Source organism: Pseudoliparis swirei, chromosome 3, assembly GCF_029220125.1.
Source record: "Pseudoliparis swirei isolate HS2019 ecotype Mariana Trench chromosome 3, NWPU_hadal_v1, whole genome shotgun sequence".
Lineage (NCBI taxonomy): Eukaryota > Metazoa > Chordata > Actinopteri > Perciformes > Liparidae > Pseudoliparis > Pseudoliparis swirei.
In genome coordinates, this window is record NC_079390.1 from 24,313,319 (window position 1) to 24,334,817 (window position 21,499).

The 21,499-nt window shown below is 42.9% G+C and overlaps 1 protein-coding gene across 3 annotated transcripts; it reads left to right on the plus strand.

The window, feature by feature from the left end:
* Nucleotides 1–638: 638 nt before the first annotated feature.
* On the plus strand, nt 639–21,227 carry pou2f3 (POU class 2 homeobox 3). 3 transcript variants are annotated; one of them, XM_056409109.1, is made up of 13 exons: nt 639–724; nt 967–1,023; nt 9,167–9,195; nt 10,861–10,953; nt 11,832–11,934; nt 12,737–12,825; nt 12,986–13,162; nt 16,483–16,624; nt 16,882–17,015; nt 17,959–18,123; nt 18,766–18,814; nt 18,965–19,076; nt 20,238–21,227. In XM_056409109.1, exons 2-13 carry the CDS (start codon nt 975–977, stop codon nt 20,275–20,277), a joined length of 1,182 nt encoding a protein of 393 aa, XP_056265084.1. In that variant the 5' UTR covers nt 639–724; nt 967–974; the 3' UTR covers nt 20,278–21,227. The 3 variants fall into 3 exon arrangements, with proteins under 3 accessions (XP_056265084.1, XP_056265092.1, XP_056265100.1); XM_056409117.1 differs by lacking the exon at nt 10,861–10,953; XM_056409125.1 differs by lacking the exons at nt 639–724; nt 967–1,023; nt 10,861–10,953 and having other exon boundaries at nt 9,109–9,195.
* Nucleotides 21,228–21,499: the final 272 nt, after the last annotated feature.

A 21,499-nucleotide genomic window follows, 5' to 3' on the forward strand; every position in this document is an offset into this window, starting at 1 on the left:
AGATGGAGGAGGTTGTGGTGAACCTGCATGAAGTTTATTTAAAGCACATTTCAACACTAAAAACCTTCACGCTCAGTTTAAATAATAACAAAGTAGGTCAAAAATCAGAAGTTTTTTAACGCTAGAGTCGAAATAAAAGTCCATAATTTTATTTAATTCGGCACTAGCAAAAATGTTGAGAAACGTACAAAACTTTATTATTTAATAATTATTGCGTAACAATACAACCAGTAATGAAGCGTGTTCATCTATTCTTTTAGAAGCCACCGGAACATAAAGGAGAGTAAAGCCACTTCCTTGTACACCTCGTAAACGACCACTATCCCCCCCCCCCCCCACACACACACACACACACACGTACACGCACACACACGCACACACACACACACACACACGCACGCATGCACGCGTTCTGTAACTTGCAGCGAGCCCCGTTGTTGTTTTATGCAAACAGTGTGAGGCTGAATAGGTCGCACTGGGGCACAGATATGCAAAGCGTAGCGTCCCATGATGCATTGCAGCGCTGCAGGGCTCCTGCAGCTGAACCTTTTCTCCACTTAGGAAAATGCTGATGAGCAGCCGGTGGATTCTCCTCCTAAAAGTTTCATCTGGCGAACACACACACACACACACACACACACGCACACACACATACACACACACTCTTTCATTTTTGAATAATCAGAGAGGAGGGACGGCAGCTGGAGCTGCACTCAACCTGTCGGTGAGGTCAACGCTTATTATTATTATTATTAATTATCTGGAGTTTAAATGACACTTGTTGTGCTTTTCCTCTCATAAATAAGTCGTGGGAATATCTGCCTTATGAATATTAAAACTCGGAGTGTGTGGAGGTGTGTGTGGTGGAGGGGGGGGGGGGGGCATTAGAATAAACTCCGGATCATATTTTTAGGAGCGCTTCATTGTCCACGATCCCGCAGCTCAATCAGTTATTCATCGTTGCAGATATTAAGATGAGCGCAGACCCGGCGGAGCAGTCGGAGGCTCCAGCCGAGCAGGCAGGTGAGGACGCTCCACCTGTTGGGGTTCTTCTTCTTCTACTTCTTTTATTACTGGTGATGAGGACGCTCCACCTTCAGAGACATTCAGTTTTATATCCTCTTTATATTTAAAGACGATATGAAAGTTAAAGAGAATATTTGTTTGGCTGTTTTTTAAGTGGTGAAATAATTCTGCCTTTAATTTAGTAAATTGCACTTTTTTTCGCTTCTCGGTTCAACGACCTTTAGTGCTATTATTTATTAATAATAATAATGCATTTTATTTGTAAAACACTTTCCATTCCAAAAGCATCTCACAGTGCTACAGAGATATTTACATCAGGAACATTTTTAATAAACGTTCCTGAAAAGTCTGGAAAGTAAAGACAGAAGGTATTTGCTGACCTTAACCCTTGTGTTGCCTTAGGGTCATTTTGACCCGAATCAATATTACACCCTCCCCCCGCCTTTGGGTCATTTTGACCCGATTCAATGTTTCACCCTCCTGTTACCTTTATATTTACTAACATATTTTACCCTTTGGGTTCAATTTGACGCCAGCAATTAAAACCTCCAGAAAATTATTAGAATTAATATTGTTTTCCAAGTTTAAGTGTGAGGCACTTTATGTTTGTTTGTTGACTACCGAAAGAACACCGACATTAAACATTGAATGGGGTCAAATTAATCCTAAAGCGGGGGGAGGGTGTAATATTGATTCGGGTCAAAATGACCCTAAGGCAACACAAGGGTTAAAGGGGCAGTACACCCCGCAAGTAGATAAATACATATTTCGACGTGTATCTATCGCATCGTTTTGGAAATCTTGAGGAAAACATATGTGTCCACTGTGAGAAGTGGTACTTAAAGGGACAGTACACCAATAAACAAAAACATACGTTCACGCTTTAATCTCGATGGTTGTTGTGAGTTGAAGTTTTAACCTCGAGATGTTTTGCTTCTTCTCTGATACTATTGGATTATATGACGCTTGTGCTGCTTAAAGACACACACACACACAACACACACACACACACACACACACACACAGACACAACACAGTGGTTTCATGTTGGAACTGTTGAAGGCGTCCAGTGCACATCTGGTCCCGTGACACTGGGACCAGATGTGCACGACATCTCCAACACCAGCACACCCAAAACAATCCAGGGGGAGAGGAATAATGTGTGACTGTCCCTTTAAATGTTTAAACCTCAAACAAAGGGATTGTGTTGCCTCCACTCAGAATACCAGTGAAATGTTTTCGATCTATCCTGCAAAATGAACGTAATTTGCAGCAGTTGCAGATATGAAAAACTCCCTGAAACCATTCAAGGATTTAAAGGGCCAGTTCACCCAAATTACACATTGTTCCTTTTTTAAGTTTATTTAAGCAGGCAAAGTCGTTACGGACACATTCCTATTCACCGTGGCAGTTTAGATGAAAATAAAATAAACAACAATAAAAACTACACAGGTAAAAGGAAAAATGTTTTTTAGGGGTGCACTGTCCCTTTAAATACAACTTCTCAACTATCTTCCTCATACTGGACTAAATACTGAGGCAGGAATAAAATCAGCTTTTAGAACTGCTCGTGTGTGTGTGTATGTGTGTGTGTGTGTGTGTGTGTGTGTGTGTGTGTCTGTGTGTGTGTGTGTCTGTGTCTGTCTGTCTGTGTGTGTGTGTGTGTGTGTGTGTGTGTGTGTGTGTGTGTGTGTATGTGTGAGTCAGTGTGTGTGTGTGGCAGTTGGTTGCTGCACAAGGATGCCCCTGAAGCTGTTTGATGAGGAGCTGGCTGCTGCCCGCGGGTCGAGGGCTCCGACCAGACGCTCAGCAGCAGCAAAAAAACAACACACAAAAAACCAGGAACCATCAAAGTGGAACTTTCCCCTCAAACACAATGAACACGTGACAGACGGTGGATGGAAGTGAAACACGACCGTCTGTATCAACGGATCAGAGGAGCCAGAGCCAGAGCTTTGTTCATGCAATACACACATATATATATATTTATTTATTTATATATATATATGTATGTATGTATGAATATTTAGTTAGTTATATATATTTATATATATTTATATATACATAAATAAATATATTTAATTATATATATTTATATATATTTATATTTACTTATATATATATATATATATATATATAATTATACATGCATAAATTAATATATTTATTTACACATATTTATATATATAATTTAAATATGTATATTTATACATACATAAATATATGTGTTTATATATATATTTATACGTGCTTAAATATATGTGTTTATATATATATTTATACGTGCTTAAATATATACATTTATTTATATATTTATACATGATTATTCATTACTATTTATATATATATGTGTGTATAAATATATATATATATATAAATATTCATAAATAAATATATATATATATAAATAAATATATTTGTGTGTATATTCTCAATTAAGTCTCAAAAGCATCTCTCCATGCTGATATTATTATTATTAATATTAACTATGTATTGACAGCAGTGTGTTTTCCCAATATAACTCTGGATAATAATATTTAAACTTTTTAAAAAATTCAATCACAAACTTTATTCTCGGAGAGAAAACCTGAACTTTGAACCTGCGCTGCCCGTGGCTACGTGTGACCTCACGGGCGTTGTGTACATTTCGTGGCATGAACGTTTAATAGCCACCTTGATGATGTTCAGTGGAAATATTTAAATGAGTTTCCCCCGAGAGTCCTGAGTGAAGTTGAGTTGAGCAACAGAAAATAGTCTGTGGAATAATATGTTTGGGATTGTCGTACCGTCCCTTTAAGAGAAGCTGTGAGCGGGAACTTTTTGCTGATACATTATACATACTGTATGCTGATATTTTAATTTAAAATGTTTTATCTTATCTTGATTCAAACAACAACAACAACAACAAGCGATTCAGACGCTTCTTTCAAACTTTGTTTTTAATAATAATTTATTATCGGTGAGATTTAACTTCAACGTGCTGCTCTTGAAAAAACTGTTTCTGATTTTATAAAATCTGCATCGCTGCGGAGCTTTAAATATCATATCAATATTTAATATCATATCCATATTTTATATCACATCAATATTTAATATCATGAACACACACACACGTTGTGTATTGTCCCACATATTAAAACTCACGACAGCACCAAGCGTAGATTAATGCGCCGCAAGAAAATAGTCCCCTTAAAACACAGAGTTTCCTCCTGTTTTAGGAGATTTTTGAGCCCTTTAAAAAAATATATATATATATATATATATTTGTAATTAATTATTTTTAAAGATGAACTACAAGCTAACAGGGTTTTGGTCTTTTCATGAAGTTTTGATAACTAGAATAAACGACAGGTTTGGACGTCCGTATTGTTTCATTTCTTGTTCTTGCAAGACGTAAATGAGTTATTAATAATAATAATAATAATAATGGAGTTCTTGAAACAGTTTACAGTTACTATGATCGTACCTGAAGTAAGCAGCACACCTGTTACAGTATTTATAGGTTTCCACTCGCGTGTCGACCAGACACAGAACAGAAATAATCTATTTTTTTATTATTAAGGTACTTATTGTATCTACTATTAGGAAGTAGAATGTCATTTCTGGGACTCTCCACTAAATAAATGTCAAATTGTGGCTGAATCACAATAATAATAAAGACAAAAAAATAATTCAGCCAAATATCACAGTTTGTAATAATTTATTCACTCTTAAAGAAAAAGAAACAAAAGTAGTTAAAATGGAGATGTGGAGCGCACAGCCGTTGTTTTACAGTGTGTGTGTGTGTGTGTGTGTGTGTGTGTGTGTGTGTGTGCAGAACGGCTTCCTGCGCTCACAGCTGATTTGCATGTCTTGATAATTTCCATACTGGAAGTTTGGATGTGATGCTGGTTGAGCTGGGGGACGAGAGACATGGAGGAGGGGAGAGGGGGAGGAGGGGGGGGTATTGGGGTATTTGCATCGTGTGTCTCCAGCAGCTTCATGCCTCTCTCTCTCTCGCTCTCTCTCTCTCTCTCTCTCTCACACACACACACACACATAGTCCAGAGGTCCATTTGACATTCAAATGAGGAGCTTATCCAGCCACCTCTGAGCCCTCCTCCAGGCCGTCCTCCTCCAGGCCGTCCGCCTCCATGACGTCCTCTCTCGACGGCCTGGAGGAGGACGGCCTATTTGGACGGCCTGGAGGTCAAACTTCCTAAAAGACGAGGGTCCTTTTCTTTATGATGTGTTTTTATTACATTTCTATTGGTGAAAATGTATGTTTGAGTAATATTGATGAAAACTAAAATATGAACAAAAGAGAGGACGAAAGGACGGCAATGAGCAAGAAACGTATTGAACGGTTTTAAATGATAACAAATACAGAACAAAACACGACTACCCAAGAAAAAAACAAAGAATAGACTCACGAGTCACGGGACTAACGAGTCACGGGACTAACGACTTACGGGACTAACGAGTCACAGGACTAACGAGTCACAGGACTAACAACTCACGGGACTAACAACTCACAGGACTAACGAGTCACGGGACTAATGACTTACGGGACTAACGAGTCACAGGACTAACGAGTCACGGGACTAACGACTTACGGGACTAACGAGTCACAGGACTAACGAGTCACGGGACTAACGACTTACGGAACTAACGAGTCACAGGACTAACGAGTCACAGGACTAACAACTCACGGGACTAACAACTGACAGGACTAACGAGTCACGGGACTAATGACTTACGGGACTAACGAGTCACAGGACTAACGAGTCACGGGACTAACGACTTACGGGACTAACGAGTCACAGGACTAACGAGTCACGGGACTAACGACTTACGGGACTAACGAGTCACGGGACTAACGAGTCACGGGACTAACGATTTACGGGACTAACGACTCACAGGACAAACGAGTCACAGGACTAACAACTCACGGGACTAACAACTCACGGGACTAACGAGTCACGGGACTAACGATTTACGCGACTAACGATTTACCCATGTGACTAACTACTCATGTGACTAACTACTCATGTGACTAACTACCCATGTGACTAACTACTCATGTGACTAACTACTCATGTGACTAACTACCCATGTGACTAACTACTCATGTGACTAACTACCCATGTGACTAACTACTCATGTGACTAACTACTCATGTGACTAACTACTCATGTGACTAACTACCCCATGTGACTAACTACCCATGTGACTAACTACTCATGTGACTAACTACTCATGTGACTAACTACTCATGTGACTAACTACCCATGTGACTAACTACTCATGTGACTAACTACTCATGTGACTAACTACTCATGTGACTAACTACCCATGTGACTAACTACTCATGTGACTAACTACCCATGTGACTAACTACTCATGTGACTAACTACCCGTGACTAACTACTCATGTGACTAACCACTCATGTGACTAACTACTCACGTGACTAACGACTCACTCAACTAACTACTTACACAACTAACTACTTACACAACTAACTACTCTTGTGACAAACTACCAATGTGACTAACTACTCATGTGACTAACTACCCATGTGACTAACTACTCACGGGGCTAACAACTCACGGGACTAACGAGTCACGGGACTAACGATTTACGCGACTAACGATTTACGGGACTAACGAGTCACGGGACTAACGATTTACGGGACTAACGACTCACGGGACTAACGAGTCACGGGACTAACGATTTACGGGACTAACAACTCACGGGACTAACGACTCACTTAACTAACTACTTACACAACTAACTACTTACACAACTAACTACTTACACAACTAACTACTCTTGTGACAAACTACCCATGTGACTAACTACTCATGTGACTAACTACTCATGTGACTAACTACCCATGTGACTAACTACTCATGTGACTAACTACCCATGTGACTAACTACCCATGTGACTAACTACTCATGTGACTAACTACTCATGTGACTAACTACTCATGTGACTAACTACCCATGTGACTAACTACTCATGTGATTAACTACCCATGTGACTAACTACTCATGTGACTAACTACCCATGTGACTAACTACTCATGTGACTAACTACTCATGTGACTAACTACCCCATGTCACTAACTACTCATGTGACTAACTACTCATGTGACTAACTACCCCATGTGACTAACTACTCATGTGACTAACTACTCATGTGACTAACTACCCATGTGACTAACTACTCATGTGACTAACTACCCATGTGACTAACTACTCATGTGACTAACTACCCGTGACTAACTACTCATGTGACTAACTACCCATGTGACTAACTACTCATGTGACGAACTACCCATGTGACTAACTACTCATGTGACTAACTACTCATGTGACTAACTACCCATGTGACTAACTACTCATGTGACTAACTACCCCATGTGACTAACTACTCATGTGACTAACTACCCCATGTGACTAACTACTCATGTGACTAACTACTCATGTGACTAACTACCCATGTGACTAACTACTCATGTGACTAACTACCCATGTGACTAACTACCCGTGACTAACTACTCATGTGACTAACTACCCATGTGACTAACTACTCATGTGACGAACTACCCATGTGACTAACTACCCATGTGACTAACTTCTCACACGACTAACCACTCATGTGACTAACTACTCACGTGACTAACGACTCACTCAACTAACTACTTACACAACTAACTACTTACACAACTAACTACTCTTGTGACAAACTACCCATGTGACTAACTACTCATGTGACTAACTACTCATGTGATTAACTACCCATGTGACTAACTACTCATGTGACTAACTACCCATGTGACTAACTACTCATGTGACTAACTACTCATGTGACTAACTACCCCATGTGACTAACTACTCATGTGACTAACTACTCATGTGACTAACTACCCCATGTGACTAACTACTCATGTGACTAACTACTCATGTGACTAACTACCCATGTGACTAACTACTCATGTGACTAACTACCCATGTGACTAACTACTCATGTGACTAACTACCCGTGACTAACTACTCATGTGACTAACTACCCATGTGACTAACTACTCATGTGACGAACTACCCATGTGACTAACTACCCATGTGACTAACTACTCATGTGACTAACTACTCATGTGACTAACTACCCATGTGACTAACTACTCATGTGACTAACTACCCATGTGACTAACTACCCGTGACTAACTACTCATGTGACTAACTACCCATGTGACTAACTACTCATGTGACGAACTACCCATGTGACTAACTTCTCACACGACTAACCACTCATGTGACTAACTACTCACGTGACTAACGACTCACTCAACTAACTACTTACACAACTAACTACTTACACAACTAACTACTCTTGTGACAAACTACTCATGTGACTAACTACCCATGTGACTAACTACCCATGTGACTAACTACTCATGTGACTAACTACTCATGTGACTAACTACCCATGTGACTAACTACTCATGTGACTAACTACTCATGTGACTATTTACCCATGTGACTAACTACTCATGTGACTAACTACTCATGTAACTAACTACTCATGTGACTAACTACTCATGTGACTAACTACCCATGTGACTAACTACTCATGTGACTAACTACTCATGTGACTAACTACCCATGTGACTAACTACTCATGTGACTAAGTAACCATTTGACTAACTACTCATGTGACGAACTACCCATGTGACTAACTACCCATGTGACTAACTACTCATGTGACTAACTACTCATGTGACTAACTACCCATGTGACTAACTACTCATGTGACTAACTACCCATGTGACTAACTACCCATGTGACTAACTACTCATGTGACTAACTACTCATGTGACTAACTACCCATGTGACTAACTACTCATGTGACTAAGTACCCATTTGACTAACTACTCATGTGACTAACTACTCATGTGACTAACTACCCCATGTGACTAACTACCCATGTGACTAACTACTCATGTGACTCACTACCCATGTGACTAACTACCCATGTGACTAACTACCCATGTGACTAACTACTCATGTGACTAACTACCCATGTGACTAACTCACAGACTTCTTCGTATTAAATGTCGATATTTACAAACTGAATCTCTCTTCTGACTTTTAGGGCAAAACGGAATCGACTTCCATCGCCAGGTGAGTAACCAGGTTTAATGTGTTATCCTGTGATCGATGAGGATTTATTGATTGATGAATTTCATCAGGAGGATTTTGATTGGTTAGTTTTACACGCAGTCACCATTCCTTGTCCAGCAGACATGGACATGTAAATATATATATCTTAAACATTAAAGTAACTTGATGATATCTTTAAGCCACTTCCCTCTCAAGTAACTGAGAGAGGTGAAGAGCATCCGGAGAGTCAAACCTCCAGGATCCGGGTCCAGTCCGTCGCCTTTGGCTCATTTGATCAAACTTTCTTTAAACTATTTGGTGTGACATCAAATCTACATTTCATTCGTGCTTCAACCCGTTTTAATGTGTAAATGTCCGATGCACCAACATTAAAAGCAGTTTTGTTGTTGCGTCTCGGTCAAAATGTCCCAACTAGACCTGCGAGTGTTTCCTGTCTTATAAACAAGAAAGTGTGAGTCCTGCTGAGTCAGATGTCAACAGTCGGTCAAAGTTTACTGGGAAAAGTCACGAACATAGTTTTACACATAGATCTGTATGTATACAGTAATGTGTGTGTGTGTGTGTGTGTGTAAATACAACGTTCACCTTTAATCTTCCGTGTAAAATCATTGCCACAAAACAAACGAACCCTGAAACAATTTAAAAAGCTGTTCTGTTATAAAAACAACGCAAGTTTAAAAGTCGTAGAGAGTTTATTTCAGTGTGTGTCGTGGATCATTGATGACAGCTGAAGACTCTCCATACAACAGGTTTAAGTCTTATTTTTTTAAACCTAGTGATTTCCAGCGAGCCAACTTTACTTAGTCAGAAGTAAACAGAGCATCAGTTGGGGATTATTATCGGTGAGAGGACTGACCCACATTTGGTTCTCTAGGAGGTTATTATGGGATGCCCGGAACGTTTCCGTGTTTCTAGTATTGTTTTGGAGTGAACAGTGAGACGTATCCGGCTTTGGCGATGTACGAAAATACTTGTTAGACGTTTGAGTTAATCGTTGGTTTCTGTCTCTTCGTGTTTTTTGTTGGTAACGAGTTCAATAAAGACCCCACCAGGCTGGATGAGCACGTGACAACGAACTGAAACACAAAAACAGCCCCGAGGCTCCAGAACTTCACAGAAGCTTCAACCGAGAGACACAACTGACTTTCTGTAGACGGCTAACACCCTGTCAAGAAATGCCCCCCTGGGGATACCGCACTTATCTTATCTAAACTACCTGCTCTCCCCAGATGTCAACACGGACTATTTGAAAAACATCTCAAATAGTTTGCAGCTATTTGGATTACTTCCCCAAACACTCTTTCCTTTCTGTTGGCAGTCGGAGGGCTTTTATTAAATAATTGCCCTCCTACTGCCAACAGAAAAGAAAGTGCTGGTGTTTTCAGGAAGTGGCTTCCAGGGGTTATGAGGGCGGCGGGGGGGATTTGCATACTGGCTGAGCCTGAGGGGAGGGAGAGAGTCTCTCTTTGTAGCATGCTAGTGACCAAACTGGTCCTGAGTGTGCACAAGTGTGTGTGTGTGTGTGTGCTCTCTCTCCACACACAGACACACACTTGTGCACGCGCTCGTTTCCCCCTCTGAGGGTACGCACCGACACTATTCCCCCTCCTTTTACTTCTTTAATCTGTCCATAATAAATGTGAGTTGTTGCTTTGGATGTCTCAGATAAAGAGAGAAGAGATCCACGAGTCAGCCGCCGCACTGAAGACATGTCACCTGACACAGAGCTCTCCAGGGCCTGGAGGTCAGCTGTCTGGGGTCGGTTCACACTCTATTACTGAACACATAAACACAAAGGCAGCGCGAGTCAACCCGCCACGACACCAAGAGATGCAATCCCTAAAGGCCCTTTAGCCAACATAAAATATATACATATGAACACAAATACCACCGTGTTCCCTAAAAACGTCAGTGTGTCAATATGAATTAAATCAAATGTATGAATACCCAACATTATGACTCCAAGATAACTTTGTACACGATGCTAATTGTGTCAGAGTTGATGAGCTCCGAGGTGTCAGTGATTGGAGTTTATTGACCTTTTAATGAGGAGATTAAATGTATTAAATGTGCTTTTTAAACGATAAAGTGTTCTTGTCAAGAGGAGACGACGAAAACCTGTGAAAACGGTTTCATCCTGACAGCGAACACATCTCAGTTGGTTCGGAGACGGATTTGGATGTTTTTTCTTTTAAGAGAGCCTGAGTGTAAAAATGGCGGCATTAAAGGGACACATTATGATGCATTATGGGAGTTTAGGATATCTCGGCCTCCTAACTCGAGTCACTAAATCTCTGGAGAAACAAACCGAAGGTTCTTTTGACAAATCCCCCGAGAAACAAGAGATTTGGTCAGATTGTGATCGACTATGAGATTTATCAATGAAATAATTACGTTAAATAACTTTGAGTTACAAGCTAAAGGAAAGCATCACGTACAAGCTGAGCGTATGTTATGGAAAATATAAACTAAAGATGTTTGGAATGAAATAAAAAGGACAATATTTCCTCCTGAAGCAACGTAGCACTGAATCGAAATATGCACTGAAGTACAAGTACCTCAATGACATGTATATTCATACACATATGTACTTGTCCAGTGTTGTTGACGTGTTGTTGTTGTTGTTGTGTCTCCAGGAGCTCACCTCTCTTCACACCATGCAGCAGCTCCTGATGCCGCCCTCCCACCTGTCGTCCCCGTCTCCCTTCCTGCTCTCCCAGAGCCCGTCCAGCCACCAAGGTCCTGAGCCTCACCTGTCGGTCCAGAAGCTTTCGTTTAACGACGGGAACTCAGGGGAATACGACGATTCAGATTACTTACTGAGTGAGGAGAGTCTGTAGAGTCAATATAGATACTTACAGCAGCTGAGGATGTTAGCTCAGCTCTGGAACCAGCAGAAGAGTTTTATAGCTGCATTCTCTCTCCTGGCCACCAGGGGGCGACTTCTCTGGTTGTATAGAAGTCTATGATTCATGTGTTAAAGCTGCATTCTCTCTCCTGACCACCAGGGGGCGACTCCTCTGGTTGTATAGAAGTCTATGATTCATGTCTTAAAGCTGCATTCTCTCTCCTGACCACCAGGGGGCGACCCCTCTGGTTGTATAGAAGTCTATGATTCATGTGTTAAAGCTGCATTCTCTCTCCTGACCACCAGGGGGCTCCTCTGGTTGTATAGAAGTCTATATAGTGACTCTACTTCTCTTGATGTATTCCCTCAGTAAACATTGTAAACATGAGTTCATGTCTCAGTCTCTAGCTTCTAGTCTTCTTCTATCCAGCATGATGTCATCATTTATACTTTATGGTCATTTAGAGTCAGACCATAAAGCAGGGGGCGCTTTAGGGGCGGGGCTACAGGGTGATTGACAGAGCGTGCGGTTGGAAGCGACCCTCTCATGTCACTCCTGGTTGCAAAAAAGAAAACAAGATGGCGACAGCCAAAACACTTGAAGCTTAAAAAAAATAAAAAATAAAGTCCATAAACCAATGGGTGACGTCACGGTGACAACAAATAAATGTTTAAAATCTTCTTCCTTTGCAGCTCTCCTGCAGCAGAACCTGCTCTCGCTTCCCTGTCAGAGTCAAACTGGTCTCCTCCAGCATCAACCTGGTCTGGCCCTGACCCCCCAGGTAAACAGACCACTTCCTGTCTGCAGCTGGACCTCCAGCCAAGTGGATGGCGAGTCTTGCAGATGCATTATAGTAGTTGTTGTTGTTGTTGTTGTTGTGTTGCTAGAGGACTCTACAAACCTTCTGCTTTCTGAAGTCCTATTCTGCCGCTCTGGTCCAGGTGATGAGCCGCTCCGGCCTGGTGGGCCCGTCCATGGAGAACCACATGGACATGTCCCACCTGCAGATGTCCAAGCACATGTCCGTGGCCCCGCTGGAGGAGCCCAGCGACCTGGAGGAGCTGGAGCTGTTCGCCAAAGCATTCAAACAACGACGCATCAAACTGGGCTTCACACAGGTGAGCACCGCTCTGCCCGGAAACACCTGGAGAACAGCTGCTCACACAGTGCGTTTACATGATGGTGTCATTCTAATCTTGCTTTAGTCGGACTCTGCTATCTTTTGGGGGATCAGCTGTTATCCCAATATACATGGCAGTGAGTGATTAGAATCATTGGCCTTTGAAAGCATGTCATATCCGATACGATAGGTGGCGCTGTTTTCATTACAACTCGTGGTGATGCAGCCATTTCCGCTTGACCTCTTCACCATCACCAACAACAACAACAACAACAACAACAGAGCCAACAGGTCTGCAGACGACACAGTCAACATGGCCCTTCACTACATCCTCCAGCATCTGGACTCCCCAGGAACCTACGCCAGGATCCTGTTTGTGGACTTCAGCTCTGCTTTCAATACAATCATCCCGTCCCTGCTGCAGGACAAGCTCTCCCAGCTGCACGTGCCCGACTCCACCTGCAGGTGGATCACAGACTTCCTGACCGACAGGAAGCAGCACGTGAGGCTGGGGAAACACGTCTCAGGCTCCCGAACCACCAGCACAGGTTCCCCCCAAGGCTGTGTTCTCTCCCCTCTGCTGTTCTCCTGTACACCAACAGCTGCACCTCCAGTCACCAGTCCGTCAAGCTCCTAAAGTTCGCGGATGACACCACCCTCATTGGGCTCATCTCTGGTGGGGACGAGACCGCCTACAGGTGGGAGACTGACCACCTGGTGACCTGGTGCAGCCAGAACAACCTGGAGCTCAACGCTCTAAAGACAGTGGAGATGGTTGTGGATTTCAGGAGGAATGCAGCCCCACCCGCCCTCTCATCCTGTGTGACTCTGCCGACGCTGTGGAGTCCTACCGCTTCCTGGGCTCCATCATCTCCCAGGACCTCAAGTGGGAGCTGAACATCGGCTCCATCACCAAGAAGGCCCAGCAGAGGATGTTCTTCCTGAGGCAGCTGAGGAAATTCAACCTGCCAGGGAGAATGATGGTACAGTTCTACACGGCCATCGTTGAGTCCATCATCTGCTCCTCCATCACCGTCTGGCACCCTGCAGCCACAGCCAAAGACAAGCGCAGGCTGCAGAGCATCATCCGCTCGGCCGAGAGGGTTATCGGCTGCAATCTGCCTTCCCTCCAGGTCCTGTTCACTTCCAGGTCACTGAAGCGGGCCAGAAAGATTGTCGCTGACCCCTCCCACCCTGGACACTCCCTGTTCGAGTCCCTCCCCTCGGGGAGGAGGCTGCGGTCCATCAGGACAAAGACCACCCGCCACACCAAAAGTTTTTTCCCGTCGGCAGTCGGGCTCATCAATGGAACCCGGACTGACTGACTGTCACCCCCAGGACTACCACCTCTTCTTCCACCTTCTTCCCGCTCCTTCCTCTTCCTCCTCCTCCCTCTTCCTCCCTCCTCCTTCTTCTTCCCTCCTCCACACACGTCACTTTAACATGCACTTTAACTTGAGGCCTCCTCCACACACATGCCACTTTATTTGCATGCACTTTAACTTAAACACACGCCACGCGTAACATACACTTTTAACTAAAACACACCACTTGAAGCACACACCCAAACACTTTCACATTACTTGTTGTCTTTCTGTCGTGTTGATTGTTGTTTGTTTGTCATGTCCAAATGTTGCACCTTCCACCAAAAAAATTTCCTCGTTTGTGTAAACATTCCTGGCAATAAAACTGTTTCTGATTCTGATTCTGATTCTGATTCTGAACATCAACATTTCGAGAAAGAACCATGAACTTTAGTATGTTCAACTCCTTCAATACATGAAGCATACATTCTGTCTGCTCTTCGGTCCAGAATGTGTGGCTCTTGTGTTCTCCAGAGCGTTGTCTGCAGCGCCGCCGCTCCCATAGCGCACGACGCGCTGCGCGGAGCACCAAGTCCTGAGGGCTCCACAAAATAGGCAACTAAAAAAATCCTCATAGTTATAATAATTATAATGCCGATATTATTTCAGTCTAGAACTATTAGGAGCCTTTTAGGCATGTATATCACAAAACAGGCAGAACAAGAGATATATTTAATCGCTCAGCACCCCGTTAACACTTCTCGGGTCGCATCGCTCTGCTGTGATGCGCCGACACATCCGCGCACACAGATGAGCACACTCTCACTCGCCCCCCCCCCCGACAACGATCGCCTGGGTCACTTTCCTATCTCAGGGGGCATCATGAGGAGTTATGCTTAGGGCACCAACATGGTGAGCAGCGGGACTGGTTGTTTGTTTGTTTTCTGCCGGCCAGGCTCCCGGCAGTGACAACTTATCGTCTCTTTCGACTTCCGGGTCACGACATGGGAGGGAGGGCGGGGGGAGGAGGGAGGGAGGGAGGGAGGGCGGGGGGATCTCAAGCATGCGCAAAGACGCAAAGTCCAGTTCCTGATCCAATTCACCGTTACATGCCACGATAGTCGAATGATCAACTGGATCGGATCGAGTTATCCAAGGTGTTAATTGGATCGAAGTCGGACCGCACATAGTCCGACAAAGGTGTTGACATGAAACGGATAATTCGATTTCAGTCCGACTAAGCCAATAATTCGAATGCATGTAAACGCACTGACTGACTGAGTCTGTGTCCCGGAGAAGATTTAAAACCAAGAGACCAAGGTGTCAAGGGCGTTAACACCATTTTTCCACCAAAATTAGCGGTTGTATAGAGATTTTTTAAACCCTTTAGAAATAGGCGATAGAGTAACGTCCCATTGAAGAAGAAGAAAAGCCTTTCTGGGTTTCTTTGGTCATCAATGTGCTGGACATCAGGGCTGGTAACCAGTGGAGCTGCTACAGCGGGTACTTCTTTTTCAAGGGTTGGTGTAAAGACCATCAAAGAGGATTTCAACCAGACAACGATCAGCACAGCCCAGTGCTTCTGTCCATGGAGTCTGGTGGCTTTGAGGAGAGCATATATATATATATGTTATGTACGTTAATCAACTATAAATCCCAAATATATCCCGTGAATTGAACTGGATGGATGCAGATTCATTTGTCCTAGAAATAAATGCGGATAAACTTTCCTCAAGACAAAAGCCAGAGTTTGACTTCAAACCAAGTACGTTGTTGTTGTATCCTGTAACTCTCAGATTCCTTCCTCGATATTTATAATCTGTGCTAGAACTTCATCTGTCTGCACTTCTGAGGCTTTATTTCAACCTGGGTTCTAGTTGCATCGTCTGTCAGAATAATAACACAGAATAGAAGAATCCAGACTCACGGTCTGCGGCATCTCTTTGTCCAGCTGATGAAATGCATGATCCTTCCACCTGTACTTGTGGTTCACGTGTTTGTGTTGTTTTCCCAGGGAGACGTTGGCCTGGCGATGGGGAAACTGTACGGGAACGATTTCAGCCAGACCACAATCTCCCGCTTCGAGGCTCTGAACCTCAGCTTCAAGAACATGTGCAAGCTCAAACCGTTGCTGGAGAAATGGCTGAGTGACGCAGGTACAACGCAGTGACCGCCGTGTTCTCAGTATACCATCGATTATTCTGGCTTGATGTGAAAAGGGTGTGTAGAACAAGCAAATCAAATGTACAATTCAATTAAATTGTCTCTAAGAAGAATTTTAAGCAGTAGATTCGTAGATTTCTGACCCAACAGATGTCCCTAACAGTGAGTGTGAAACTGTGACCCACCTGATGGGTCTGTTCAAAGTTGACTTGACTCTCTGTGTTTTATATGAACATTTTTTTTACCTTAGAGAACTCGCCTCCTGACTCGATGAGCAACCCCACCTCCCTGCCGCCGCTGATCGAGGGTTACGGACGCAAGCGGAAAAAGAGGACGAGCATCGAAACGAACATCAAGCTCACTCTGGAGAAGCGTTTCCTTGACGTGAGTTCAAGACTGACGACACACGAGGAAAGTGCACTCGGTAGGGCGCAGCTCTCCGTCAGGTGTGTCTGCATCGACCACGATGTGATCGAATGAATACAGAACAATCGGCTCACTGTGATCTAGACATGTGAGGAAGGCGTCGTAAGAAACTCGATTCGAAATAAAAAACAAGCGGCGATGTACTCAGCAGCATTTTGTTTGGTTGTCAACCGTTAGCTAAACACAACGTCAAAAATGACTGAAACACTTTTATCCCGCTAACCGGTGCAGAGTAGCGTCCCGGGGGGTTGGTTCAGAGTCGTGAGTGAGTCAGCAACATTCAGTGGAAGTATAGGGAGCCATTCTTTTTTTTTGCACCCCCAAATGCAGTCTCGAAGTAAAACTAGCTAATTCTAATGCCGCAAATTTTAAAACTTTTTACCTTATCAATATCAAGTCCACGGTAGATATGGAGGAAACGTTAATAAACTGTGTGTGGGACCAACTAGAGCTTCATCATCCGCCACACGGGATGTTTTACTCGCTTCGCTCGTCCAAAGACGACTTGATGAAAAATCAAACTTACAACTTTAGCTAATGCCGAGGATTTAGGGAGCTGGATTTCCATCTATCTCTGTTCTGACTTATTTTCAGTCAGGCTTACTGATGAAGTGTTTTATTGTGAGCATGTTCTTCATACTAACTCATATCATTTATTACGCATAGAGAAGTTGGTAAGCATTGTTAACCAACGTGTCTGTCTCTTAGACTAACAGACATCTGATCTCTACATCTGTACCACGAAAGACGTTATTACTAACATACTAAGTTGAATGTCTTTCACATACGTTTCAACATAGCAATATAACGGACACCGGTAGTTGCCAGCAAGATATATACCTTAAACACTTTACAGTTGAATTAAATAACAAAATCCTGTTTTTGTTGTTGTTGTTTTTAGAACCCCAAGCCCAACTCCGAGGAGATAACCCTGATCTCAGAGCAGCTCGGCATGGAGAAGGAGGTGGTTCGAGTTTGGTTCTGCAATCGGCGTCAGAAGGAGAAGAGGATCTACTGCCCGGTGACGAGTCTGTCGGTCAAGTCACACAGCTTCAACTCCAGAATGGTTAGTCTAAAACATCCATCGCTTTTGTTTAGATTGTTTTTTTAAATGCAATTTTAATGTGTAATTTCCCTTTAATTAATTAGTATTTGTATTAATTAATGCAATTAGTTAATACAATAAAATCTAGAGGCTGGTTGTTTCGTTTTGCCTCCAGTCATTAAGCTAAGATATGCTAACCATCGGTGTCGGGGAGCAGCGGCACGTTGTGTCACCACCAAAGAAATAAAACAGACATCGGACAGTTTTCTGGTCATTCGGCGAGGACAAACGAAAAGGCGATCTCGGTTAGAGCGGCCGTGAGACGGCCGGCTGCAGCCCGCTGTTCAGCTTCTTCTCCAGCCAGAGTAGCACCAAAGCAACTGAAGCATGGAGGAACTAGCATCTGGCCCAGAGGTGTTAATTCCACTTTCCTTTCATGCTGCACTGGTTACAGATAATACGCTGCATGTGAAGCTTCACGTTGTTGAAGCACAGATGGGTTGTACCGTGAAACGCAGACCAGGGAGGGAATCAGACGAGATAAAAGGAATCGTTCAGACAGCGAGTGAATCGACTCAGAAATCAAAAAAATTAAAGCAAATTACAAGAGCCTGACAATGAGTCTGATATGTAATCTGCTTCATCTCATCCATTTTCAAACAGTATCCGGCCTCATCATCCAGATCCTACAGCCCTCCGGCTACCGGCGGAGGCAAGTGCCGCTTCCTTGCTAACGTTCTTGATGTTGGAAACAACAGAACATGTTCCCTCTTATCTTACGACCCAGGGCTCCAATAGCACACCACTGTAATAAAATCACATATAATCATGTCATCATTATTTGTTTGTATTTTTTTTCCAGTGTCATCGAATTCCTCCCCGAACAGTCGGGAGCCTTCTCCCAACAGTCTGTCAGCAGCCTCCATCTCTGCTTTAGCGTCTCAGGTTAACCCGGCTTCCTACAGCACGCCAGGGTAAGAAACAAGGACGACTGTAAAGATACCAGAACACGGAGACGACCGCTGTGACACATGAGATTCAGACTTAGTTTGGACTGGGTCCAGCCAGCCGAGCAGCTTCTTCCCGTTTTAAATGTCCAAGTTTGGTATAAAGACTGGTCACAGAATCTTTCTACCTGCACCTCTAAAAAATCCCAAATGAACATGTAATGCTGTGTGTGTTTAAACAAAACACAACGTTTATACAGATTGTCTGAGGCAAATGTGTAATTTGTGATTTTTGGGCTATACAAAGTCAACTGAATTGAATTTAAAGTTTATTAATGACAATTTGCAACCTGATGAGCTTATTTCCTAAAAGTTTGGACTAATCATCAAAACTTAATTGCTGAATGAAGCGACATTTTGGAAGAAGTAATCAGATCCTTTACTACAGTAAAAGTACTAATACCACCAGCGAGAGTCCTAAGTATTATCAGTGCTCAAAATATAATAAAAGTATCTATCTCTGTTGTATTATTATAGATGATGATCCATGTAAATGAGCTGGCTGTATTTTACTGCTGTAGATTTTTAAAGTTGTGCTAAGTTCACCTCTCTGCAAATGAGTCCTACAACAGGAAGTGAGTCAGCGTCTCTCCTTCATCACAAAGTCAATGTGGGTTTTTAATGGGCTTTTGATTAGATCAAATCCGTGGTTAACACTAGCTGAACAGATTCTACTGTTTTGCTCTACAAATGCATCAGTAAATACTCCTTTAGTTTTTAAAGCTTTTACGAGTCTGAACGAGAGTCGGCACTAGCTAAGTAGTTTACATCTAACGTTAGCTCATTACTTCTTCCGACTCTCCTCATCATAAAAGCGATGTTCACGTGTGAAAGATCACTTTGCAGAACAAAACCTGTTCGTACCATTCAAGTTTTTTCGCAACACGGTTTATTTTCCGATCAATAATTTAAGGTAAAAATCCCGTGAGCTTTTTGGTCAACGCTGACTTCCGGTGGACAAACATGTTCCATCTGCAGCCCTCTGTACTGTGGGATTAATCTACAGCCTCATATTCTGTGAATCACACGATGTTGGTGAAGGACTAGTACCCGACTCGGTACTGAGCACTGGAGTAAATGCCCTTTTCCGTGTTCTGATAACCATCTGATCCCCGTTGGTCCTTCCAGATCCTGGTACCGCACGTGGAACCCTGCCTACCATCACTGAGAACCATGAACTGTCTCATCAAGCTTCTTTTTTTGTTGTTGAAGATTTTGTTCTGTTTTGAGAAGGATGTACAGTGGAAGAGACGGTTTGTACGACTCCAAGCCCGAAACCGTGAGGCGAGCAGCAGAGGGTGGAGAAGCCCCGAGCTGTTTGGTTTGTGTCCAGGTGACTCTTTGCAGAGATCAGCCGCAAAGAGGAAGAATAAACGGGGAAAAACCTGACAAGATGTAAACACTAGCGGGGATTCTCATGTTCTCATGTGGCTCGAAGAGACTCAAACAACCGGTTTGAGCGATTGTGTAACAAGCTGTTCCCTTTTTTCCTCTCTGCCATCTTTACGTTGGTCGCAATGTGTTTCATGTTTGTTTCATAGCTCGTGTTTGTGGAGTTTATTCCATCCTGCGTTACGTACTGCTGGCCTGTCGAAATAAAAATGCAGTCAAAAGGAAATTGATTTTGTTGGAACTGTCCACCACGGCTGCAAGAAAAAAGGCCTTATATTTGAATTTGTATTATTATTATTATTTTTGATGGCTTTCAATTTGATTATTTATTTATTTTAAAGGGTGGATCTCTTTTTATTACAATTTAGGTGACTAGTTCTAGGTTACTGCGATCCCTTTTCCAGGTGGCAGACGTGACCTCTAATAATCCGTTATTGCACTACACAACGATGTGGATGGGAGGTTCAAACTGACCCTTTGCCAAGTAGCATCTTTAGCATCATTCAGGTTCAGTGCATCTGGAGCTCGTTCTGGTGAAACTTTGTATAAAAGTGACACTCGTTACCCGGAGAGGACGGGAGGAGATGCACGTTTCTAAAACGTTAAGTTTCTACGTTCAAACCTGTACGTTAGCTCACCATTAGGTTAGCGTTAGCTACTGAAGGTTTACTAAATGTGTTATTACGATTGTAACGGTGAATAAAGATCTACTCAGCTTTACAGGAACAGCGTTCCTTCATTTCACTGGTTTCTGATGTCAACGGTGACCTGGTGGTTCACTTCACACTGGGATCTCTAGCGTTAGCTTCTATCTTTATCGTTTTAACCTGTTTCCTCTGATTAATCAGTTTAACATCCTTCAACATATTCTAGACTTTCTGTCTGCTTCCATCCGAGTCAACGTCTTCAGGGAGCAACGAGGCTCCGGCAGCAGCCTGGATGTTGAAAACAAACATTTTGGTCATTGATTTGACCGTCTGCCTTTGGGACGACTTTTC